Source organism: Coturnix japonica, chromosome Z, assembly GCF_001577835.2.
Source record: "Coturnix japonica isolate 7356 chromosome Z, Coturnix japonica 2.1, whole genome shotgun sequence".
In the NCBI taxonomy this organism is placed as follows: domain Eukaryota; kingdom Metazoa; phylum Chordata; class Aves; order Galliformes; family Phasianidae; genus Coturnix; species Coturnix japonica.
Window position 1 is genome coordinate 62,759,514 of NC_029547.1, and position 10,753 is coordinate 62,770,266.

Genomic DNA, 10,753 nt, shown 5'->3' on the forward strand with positions numbered 1-10,753 from the left:
ATGGCAAGACAGGCAGGGTAGGCTTGCCATGCTCCTAAAGCAAGTGTGCTGATGCAGCCATGTCCATAATTGTGACTAATCACATGACTTGGGCTAAAATTTTAATTGAAATTCACCCGAGACAATTTCTGTGGAAAAAAAATCACTATCGAAGTTGAAGTACTCACGTGGCTACGTAGTGAACCATGTAGATTCAGTAAAGAGTTGTGCTGAAATCTGTACTGATGGTAAGTCTTCAAAAACAGATGCTGGAAAAAGAATACTGTTGAGAGAGCCAGGCTGCTCCATTAGCAGCTCAAATAATGACTGAGATCAGATGCTTTTCATGGATACAAAAAGCCAAAACCCAAGTCTAGTCCCCCTTTTACTGAATAGTTTCATCTATGGTCAGGTCAGTCTCCAATTATATCTTATGCCCGACATAATTTGGCTTGAAAATTGATGTCAACTTAAATTTATATCACATCAGTGCACTCTGCATAATTCAGTTCCAATAGATACAGCGATATCTTCCAAAATTTAAATGTGTATCACTTTAGACGTAAGGAAAAACTTTTTTCTCCCAGAGAGTGGTAAGGCACCAGAATGGCTGCCCAGGGAGTTGGTGCAGTCGCCGTCTCTGGCAGTGTTCAAGAGGCATCTGGATAAGGAGCTACGAGATCTGGTTTAGTGGCTTGTGGTAGCAACAGTAATGGGAAGATGGTTGGACTGGATGATCTTGTAGGCACTTTCCAACCAGTGATTCTATGATTCTTCCAGAACAAGAAGAAGTAAAGCCAGGAAATGCTAGGAGCTGAGTCTTGCAGGTGGAAGAGGAGGAGGAAAAGAGCGTATGGAAATAAATCTCACTAATCTCTCTGAAGTACAGAGGGTGATAGAAGAACAGATTTTCATCCTCTTTCTTAATGCAATGTTTAGATATCACCAGAGTGAACAGTCCTCTGCTACTGCTCTGTGGAGCCACTGCTCCATTGATGTTTGCTTGTTCAGTGAGCAGACTGCCACATTTTCTAGAGCTGTGATCGTGCAGAAAACAACCAACTTAGTGGGAGTTACTCTGAAATGTTAATTTGAGTGCTATCAAGTTCTGAATGCTTAATTTCAAACAGTGAAATCCCATTCACCTTGATTTTTCTAGTGCAATACCTTAATTGACAAGACCACGAAAAATCAACTGTGTATTATTTACTAGAAGATCAGGTATTCTGATCACATTTATCACATTTCTTGTGCAGAAACAGCTTTAATTCTTTGGTGCGGCCAATATTTATCAGGGCTGATCCTCTTTTAAATGCCCACTTCCTGACAGCAGTTCATACTGTTTGTATGTTCAAACTGTCACATGTTTGTAAACATGTTACTTGGAGAATAATAATGACTCAACCAGGCTACCCCAGACTAGAGTCCCATCTGGCTGTTGCTGCTCCACCCTAAAAGTTACACTGGCAGTACTTAGCCTGGTACATTCGCAAAGAAAGCTCCTTCAAGCTGTAGACCCTCCATTCCGGATTAGGCATTCAGATGGAAGTTAACAGAGGAGTATTTGCTACGCTTTAATATAGCAACCTCTTATTTCAGATTCTCTCTCCTCTGGCCACACTCATAAACCAGCCACGCAAAAATCTCGCTCTGAAGTCTGCCTTCTCAACCTAATGCTAACACAATGAAAGGAGATGTTGAAGGCTGTTTGCTTTCCGTTTTGTTTTCTGTTTTGTTTTTCGTACAGAACTAATATAGGTATTGCCTAATTTCAGCAACTACTCCATGTGTATTTGAACTTTAAAGCACTTAGGATCATAGAATCACAGAATATCCCGAGTTGAAAGAGACCCACAAAGATCACTGAATCCAAACCCTGGCTTCACACAGGACCACCCAGAATCCAAGCCCTGTATCTGCCCAAGAGCATTGTCCAAATGCTTCTTGAATTCAAGCAGCTTGGAGCCATGCCTGCTACCCTGGGAGCCCGTTGATGGCTCTCTGGAGAGAGCTCTCCTATTCTAAATTAGTCAGTGAAATAATGCTCTTGCTAATAGTCGGAGTGTGCATCTTACTGTATCTCAAGTCTGGACTGCAGAGTGCAGAACTCTTTTTACTGAGATTCACTGAGGAACCTAGAAGAAAATATGCAAAAAGGACCAAAAAAAAGCTTTGGTCTGCTAAAAAATATTGTTATTGAGTGTGTGAATCTTTGATTGAGAACTTTTAGTTAAAGTAAGAAGTTAATTTAAAATTATTTACAAAAAATGCACAATTCTGGCTCCTGTTGGTCAATCTGGAGTGTTACAATTTAAGAAGGAAGGACCATTATCAGCTGCACAGATTCCTTCCGATTCATCTCAGAATAATCATGTTCAAGCAGAAGTAGTAAGCTGCTATTCCAAGCTATTCCATTCATAAGAATTACTTATGTTCCCTAGGTCCAGAGACAAAACGTCTAGACAAATTCATCTAACAATCCCTCACAGTAAATATGTTAGGTGCTGGGTTGTTTAGTTTAATTTTGTTGTTATTGTTTCCCAGAGAAGTGCTCACTTAACTCCATCAGAAAGTTATTTGTATGACACATATTCCAAACAGAGCAGGAAATAAGATCTTAAATGTTAAAAATTAGTCTATCTGTTGCACATATACCTTGCTTGTTGCCTCATCACATAGGCTAGAGGACTGGGAATAAAACTTTAACCTCCTGACCTATGCTGTTGCATGCTATTTTCCTATGACATATCTTGTCATTTAGGAGTCTCCATTTCATAAGAAGAATCAGAGATGTTCCTGAAAAAGCAAGAGAAGTAAATGTTAAAAAATACCTGAAAAGCTTAGTATAAAATTCTTCTCAGCCAATTCTTCCCCATGTAATTTCAGACATAATAGCAGTGAATCTTTGCCTTCTGGTTAAGATCTTTATAATCCTGTTTCCACGGCTGACAGAAGATCAGGCTTTATCAGCAGATGATAAGAGATTAACCTGATAATGTTCTTGGCTCTCCGAAAAAGTGTGTGAGATGAAAAATTTTGTTGGCAGTCCTTCAGTCTAATAGTTTATCTTTGCTTTCATGTTAATCACAGCGGGACTAGTAATATCTGTAATGAAATAGACCAAAATATGAAACAGAAAATAAGATTTCTGCAAGTAAATACAATGAATGAGATGTCCATTTCACTGGCAAATACAATAAATAGTACTGTTCTCAATACCAGCAGCTGAGGAGCACCACTTGTCACTTGTCTCCACCTGGAAATGAATTGATTTAACTCAACTCTTTGCTTGTGGCCACCTAACCAATACCTTATGCACTGATTGATCTGTCTAGTCACAGAAAGGTAAAATTAAACTGCTTAGAAGAGGAGACTGATAAAGGAGGCAGGATAATCCTTCCTCTCAGTTGACTGTTGGCTGTGATGATATTCATATTGCCTAGATGCTCTCAGCCACATTTGCTGACTATCCACACTGCTGGCTTGACACAGATCCAGAAAGCCTTCAGTGTGAGTATAAGGAAGATTTCACTTCCTGGACTGGAAAGCAAACTTATATCTCCCTCTGGCTATCTGTGGAGCTTTTCTTGCAGAAAAGACAACTGAAAAGATAAATCAGTAATTTAGTGCTTGGGAAACTGTCTGTGAACTCTTTGCTGGTGGAGAATGTCGGCTTCTAAATCACACACGTGCAGTAATAGAGTGTGAAGTAGTGGGGGCATGTCTTTCAGAATATACATATTAACTGCGTAATTTTCTAGCAAGAATTCTGCTCAAAATGAAAAACACTTCCCTGCTTGTGTAGCCTTACCTATTTTCAGTAATACACTGGCTGTTTTATTTAAGAGCGTATGGAATCAAAGGGAAAATGGCCATGTTTTTGAGAAATGTAATGGCTAATCTTCTTGGCAGCTCTTATTAAAACTAAAAGATGTTTAACCTTGCAGGCATCTAAACACCACTCAGCTGTTCACTCAGACCCCCTTCCCAAGGGGGATGAGGGAGAGAACTGAAAACAAAATAGAACTTGTGGGCTGAGGTGTTTACTAAGACAAAAGAAGAAAGAGTCTCCCCTGGGGCTTTCCGCCAGCAGCTCCAAGTGGGGCCATTTACCCTGGCTGCAATGTGGAACACGTTTTTTTACATCTTTTCCTGTCCAGACTGTCCCAGGGGCTACTGCATGGAATATGCCCTGTTTAGTTTGTTCAAAAGCTGTTGTTGCTCAGGGCTCCATGTGAAATCTTTCTTCTTCCAGGTCACTTGGTAGAGAAGGTTCACAATCAGACTAAGAAAGCTTACATTTCCTTTTTGTTATTTGGCGGAGACGTAGCAGTTATTTTCTTGATCCATTGGCATCTGACAGCATACATCTTGTCATTTAATTCTTAAGAGCTTGGTGTCCTGTCCAAGTTCCTTGATCTTACTTTACTTCATGGCAAAACCAGCTTGTAGAGAGACCTGAGTCACTTTCTTCCCTTTCTCAAAACCTTCTGCTGCTGTGTTGCCCACACGGTGATGCTGCCAACATATTGCAGGTGTTCAGGAGCTTCCCACTGTTCCAGCACACTCTGGATCAGCCCATGACAAATCACAGTGCTGTGTTTCCACTCCTGGGGCAGTTAATACCAGGTGTACCAGATGCCCTTCCAAGTAAAAAACAAGCCATGTTCTCCCTTCCAACTTAGGCTATTCTGTGATTAAGCTTAGAAGGACTTTTGCTCGCAAGTCCACTGTGAGATAGATGCACCACTGGACATCACACCTCACCAACGTGTAAAAAAACTTCACAGAGAAACAGAGATTTGAGAAGCACACCCGACATTTGAAATGATCGTAGTCCCTACCGCTGCTCTGTGAGTGGAGGAAGGTTTTTGCATCTCTCCCAGTAAACAATAAAACGGGAAAGCCAAGAGAATCGTTCATGCTTTTTCAAGAAGTTCCTTCTACCCATTTTAGGTCGCTGCCTTTGGTCCTGCTTCTTCATCAAAAGACTTAATCCCAAGGATTGGCAATCTTGACTCTCTTTGCTGTCAAATGCGTTTATGAGATCTTCCCTGTGCCTGGATCCACCGTGATTATTTCTTGTCAGTTCTTTGAAGCCTGGTTACAGTTTTGTTTCATAATACATGAACTTGCTTCATGAAAGAGCTGGGTAACTGGATTTCATTGTTCTGACTGTCAAGGAAGCACCGGTACAATCTACTCCATTGCTTAAAGGATAAAAATATGATTTTATGTTGACAGAATGTCTTTTTTATTTAATCCTATTCATGAAATGGGAGTAACGTACCAGAACCTGCATTTCTGAACTGTATTCAAAGGCCTTCCACCTGTTGAAATGCTTTCTCTCACTAGATGTGAAGCATGGAATGAGGTTGGAGAGGTGGCAGCAGAGGCTGAACCTTCCCACCAATATCCCGTCCCATGTTATTCTGTAACAGATGGCAGCCAAGGGGCAGTCTGACAGAATGGTGTCTGGTGCAGAAGTGTGGATGGAGCAAAGTTGTGTCACTGCATTCCTTCGTGAAGAAAAAATGACATTCACCAATGCTTGCTGAGCATTTATGGAGACCAAGCAGTAAATGTGAGCACAGTGAGGGGCAGGGTGGTGTGTTTCAGTAGTGCTGACAGCAGCGTGAAATACAAGCCATGTTCCAGACAGCCATGCACAGCTGTCACACCACAAAACGAAGAGAGTCCTGATCAGTTCATCCACACAATGAACTACATCCAGAGCTACTATAGAAAAAATGTTTTTTTTTTTTTTTTCCATAGCTGAGAATTTGCTCTCTCAAATAGTATTACTGTGCTCTTTGTATCTGTTGCTGTTTCCACAGAAGTAAATGTAAGTACGGAATGCACTGCTGCTTGAAATCGGTGATCATTTCGTTCTAGCAGAGCTGCAGGACATGATCAGTACTAGGACTGAAATTATAAGTGTGACCTTGACTGATGGCATCCATTTTCCATGCTTTGCTATGATCCAGCGACCTCAGACAAACTGTTTCTAGCCAGGTGTGAGAGCCCTTCTTTGTTTTCTGGCTCCAATCTTGCTTCCTGAGGTGCTTCTTGTGATAACACTCTCACTGATTTATGAAGGAGGCAAGTGATGGGTGCTACCATGTGACAATCAACATCACTTTGTGGGCATTTGAAAGCACCTTCCTTCAGAGCTGTTTGCCTCTGGAAGAGAGTGCTCAGGAGTGTTTACTGGTGGAAGATCTGGCCTGGGACTAAATAGCGCCAGCTTGATATGGGAAAACTGGGGAATGACACCGTCATGTCCTGTGGAAAACATGACAGGATGCAGATGGGCATCCCTGCTCCCTCTTATCTGCTGGCAAGGCCTGGTAGATGGGAACAAAGGAATTTCTGCCAAGACCCCAGAGCCAGAAGTTTTCACTCCAAGGGCAGACTCAACTACTTTGGATCCAAGCTGTCACTCCAAAGAGAGCTCACTCGACCACTTTGGACTTATAAGTTTGTACTACCATTGGAAATTGTTGTCGTGGTCACCATCATCGTCAACGGAACAACAACACCTGACGACCCACCACTACTGAAGATCAATGACTGAACTACAAACCTCGCTGGATCCATGGTGGTGACTATCTCCCTCTTGCTTCCTACAAAGACTCCTTGCTTCTATTTCCTATCTTTACTACCGCCTGCCTTCCCTTCCCCATCACCCTACATCGTAATAGCGTCCCTCCTCCCCTTCTCCATCTCCCTGATTAAGACTTATAATAAAATGGCTGGACCAACATTTGAACCGTTGTTTCTTAATCTCACGCCACATATACATATATCAAAGAACCTTGCCTCCCTCCCATAAATTGGAGTGAGACACCAGGCTTTTGCTGTGACACTTCTGAAGCAGGCAACTGCCTTCATATGTTTAACTGCATGGATCCCTGCAATCATCCAAGTGTGGACACTTGTGCTAGCTGCATAAAACCCCACCTTCTCTAGTTCAAAAAACTGCAGTTGGATAACAGCCCCCTTCCCTTCCCTTCCCTTCCCTTCCCTTCCCTTCCCTTCCCTTACCTTCCCTTCCCTTCCCTTCNCCCCTTCCCTTTCCCCTCCCTCTCCCCTCCCCTCCCCTCCCTTCTCCTCTCCTTCCCCTTCCTTCCCTTTCCCTTCCCTTTCCCTTTTTTCTCTTTCCCTTTCCCTTTCCCTTCTTTCTCCTTCCCTTTCCCTTTCCCTCCCTTTCCCTCCCTTCTCCCTTTCCCCTCCCCTGCCCTTTCCTTTTCCTTCCCTTTCCTTCCCTTTCCTTTCCTCCCTCCCTCCCTTCCTGCCTCCCTTCCTTCCTTTTCCTCCCTTCCTTCCTCCCTTTCTTCCATAAAGATCAGTAAATGCCTTGCTTATAAAGGACATGTTGATAGCAAATTAAAAGACAAAAAAAGTGGTAATTGCTTCCAGCTACTTCGTTGTTCTCTTTTTGCAGATACAAGGGTGGTAGAAATTTTGCAGTTAAACGCTGCAGTTCAGAGGAGCAAGCTCTGAGCCAGGAACTGATATCGTATCCCTCTAGAGAGCCATCATACTCATCAGTGTGGCAGCTCTGGTAATAATTCCTTACTGACTCTTCTCAGCTGTCGAGGATTGTGTCCTTGTGAAAGAATGGTTGCTCTTCAAAAGCTGCTACGTTCCATGGACGTGGCTGAAGACGGTGTGGGTTGTTTTGACTGATTTGGTTGGTCTGGCTTCTCAGGAAACAGAATGGAAGTTTAAACTGTTGTGGGTTTGTGATTTTTGCCAGCAGTATTCCACATAACAACATCATGCAGAACAGTGGGAGTTATAGAGTTCACATTTTGCTTCCATGTTACCACCGTTTTGGGCATTTAGGGTTCCCAGAGGGTAGAGGAGGGGCAGCATCTCCGGAGGACTTGGTGCAAAGAGGAAGTGAGGTGGGAATCCGGACTGGGCCCCAGCCACTCTCTGCCTCGGGCCGTCTCGGCTGGCCGCGGAGCAAAGCGCGTGCTTCCCTCGTAGGGTCGTGGTTCGACTCCTACTCTCGTCCCTCTCGCTTTGCTTCATTTGGTTCCATGTAGTAAATCACCGTTCCTCCTCAGATCGCTGCCCTCGTGTTTGCTCTCTGTTAGAACGATCTGCTCGCTCTCTGCCCTACCCCCTCCCTCGGAGCGCGTGGCCCGGGGCCGGCCGGGTCCCACGGCAAACGCCTTCATTTTCCTTTCCCCGCTCCTGTCTCTCCTTCTTGTTTTTCTTTTCCCAGGCCTGTGCCCCCTGCCATGGACTGACATCTAGGGATAACCCCGTGACACCACCCAAATAGCAGCAATACTCAGATTCATTCCTTTGCAATCCAGTGATGAGGATAAGCCACGTGTTGCTGTTACAGAAATGCCGACGCTTTTGGAAAAGGCAAAATGGTGATCACATGAGATGGAAAATTTAAAATGGAACTCAATAATTTTATTGTACTTTTGGAAACCGAAATCAGAGGAACAGAGGAAGCAAAGTATGTTATCTGTGCTGTAGAGAATACATATACTGCTTCTTCAGTTCCAGATTGAAAAGCCAGATTTAGCCAAATTAGGAATCCCTGTACGGGATGGTCATCTAAATGCTAGGTGAGAAGCAATGTGTACACAAACAGGAAAGATAAGCACTGGGAGCTGGTGGTATCCGACATGTGGGGCTGCTCCCAGTCTGGGGGGCCAGCACTTGGGCTGCTTGTGCTGGTGTTTCCTTAATGCTGTTGGGTGCGCGCTGCCATGGACCTGCTGGTTTTTCTGGTGGCTACGGGACGCCTTATGGATGTTAAGTTGTAGTACTTGTGTGTGGCATGTGCAGGCTTGAGAAGGTGTGCAGGGACATCCAGGGATGTTCCACAAGTTGGCAGAGGCTCTCTCCCCTCCCCTGAGATGCTGCTGTGGCTGACTGTGTCCCCGATCTCCAGGCTGTCCACCTGTGAGAGAAGCAGAGCAGAAATACTGAGTTAGGAGGCTCCTTTCCCTGCATGACCCACTTGTCCCTGCTGACATGGCAAGTCCCTGCACAGAACCCAAAGGCAGCACTCAGTTCAATTATTGCTGCAGCCCTGTTCCCTCGTGCCAAGCTGCCAGAGAGCTGCTCGCTGTGAGGCACCCTCGTGCCCTAGCTGTCCATTGCAACAGTCCCTGACACACTCCAGCAGCTGCCTGGCCATGGCAGGGCTCAGCCTGCCACACTTCCCCACAGTGTGCACACTCCTGACCCTGCCTCCACTTACTTCACGCCTGCTGCCCACCACCTGTGTCTTCTCACCTTGCGCTGAAGGTTTCCAGGCACTGGAGATGCTGGAGGCAGGGACTCTGCCCCAGGCAATGATGTGCTCACAGGCTCCTTGCCTGCCACTGCCACAGTGTCTCTCTCAGCGATGTCTTTCTTTTCTTCCTGCTGATCTGTCAGAACAGCACTGGAGGTAGAAGAGGAAAGACAGCAGGGCAGGAAGCTGCCCCCTTTCCTGGTGGAGCGGGCCCTCTCTTTGCTGCTCTTGGCATCCAGCATGGCCTGAGAAGTGCCAGCACCTTTGGCACCATCATCTGCTGCCTGCTCTGATGCCTGCTCTGCTTCCTGCTCTGCTGCCTGCTCTGCTGCCTGCTCTGCTTCCTGCTCTGCTTCCTGCTCTGCTGCCTGCTCTGCTGCCAGGGAGCATGATGTAGAAATCCTGTCAGCATCTTCGGTGCCCTCCTGAGCACTGGCAGCAGGTTGTGTCTCTTCCTCGGGACCTTTCCCAGCCTTGAGGGCCAGCACCTGGGTTGTTCGTGCTGATGGTCTCACAGTGCTGGTGGGTGCACATCGCCCAGGCCGTGTTCGCTTCAGCCAGGGTCCTGATCTTATGGCTGCTGGACGCATCCGATATGCCAGCCTGAGGGACTCGGGTGTCTTCTCTGCAGGCCTGAGGGGGAGTGCAGGGACAGATAGATCTGCCTGCCAGCCCTCGGCCCTCACTGCCGTTTCCTGGTACTGAAGACCAGGGGCAGCTCTGCCTCTTGGGATACTCCCGAAAGCTATTGCTGGCAGTGAGAATGCGTGAACTCGTCCCCGAGCAGTGGCTGCATTCCGGGGCGCAGCTGGCAGTGACTGCGCCCGCCGTGGGAGAGGTGGCAAGGCTGGCAGAGGCCGTCTCCCTTCCATTCTGTCCGCCTGAAAGAGAAGCCATGGGGAAACCCAAAGTCAGCACCCAGCTCACGGCCGCTGCCACCCCGTTCCCTAGAGCAGAATGGTCACAGTCCGGCTGCACCCCCATCAGTCCCCACCACACACCAGCAGCCATCTGGCTGCAGCAGGCTCATCCTGCTGGGAGCGGTCCCACCTGCTGGTTGGCCGCTCCCCGCACTCGGGAAGACCTTCCCATTTCCCTTGGGCTCCCTACCTGTGCACGGCGGCTCCCAGAGGCTTGTGCTCTCACCGGGTGGGGCACTGGTGGAAGATGGATCCCACGAACAGACAAATCCTGACTCTGTCTGCCTGGCAGCACAGCTTGCTGCGGCCTGCGGCCCACCTGTGTAGGGAGAAGGAGGCCTGGGTTGCAGGTGGCTGCATTACCACCAGCGTCCCTGGCAAAGCCCCCATGAGGAGGCTGTTCCTGGGCACAGACAGCCCTGCTGAGCTGGGTCCTACTGCTCTCTGCCTCGGGGCACAGAGCTGTCCTGGGAGTTGGCTGGTGCCCAGGAAACGCCCCGGGGCAGGAGGAGCGGTGCCCTGGCCACAGGTGCTCAGGGCCCACCATGGCACCCCACCCGCTGCTGTGCCCCCTGCCCCG

General features: G+C 46.9%; 1 protein-coding gene across 2 annotated transcripts; it reads right to left on the reverse strand.

Annotated features, from left to right (window-relative positions):
* Positions 1-8,396: 8,396 nt before the first annotated feature.
* LOC107306635 (translation initiation factor IF-2-like) lies at positions 8,397-9,945 on the reverse strand. 2 transcript variants are annotated; one of them, XM_032441513.1, is made up of 2 exons: positions 9,253-9,945; positions 8,397-8,914 (listed from the first exon to the last, which is right to left on the reverse strand). In XM_032441513.1, the coding sequence occupies exons 1-2, from the start codon at positions 9,841-9,843 to the stop codon at positions 8,696-8,698; spliced, it is 810 nt and encodes a 269-aa protein (XP_032297404.1). In that variant the 5' UTR covers positions 9,844-9,945; the 3' UTR covers positions 8,397-8,695. The 2 variants fall into 2 exon arrangements, with proteins under 2 accessions (XP_032297404.1, XP_032297405.1); XM_032441514.1 differs by having other exon boundaries at positions 9,218-9,945.
* Between the last annotated feature and the right edge of the window lie 808 nt (positions 9,946-10,753).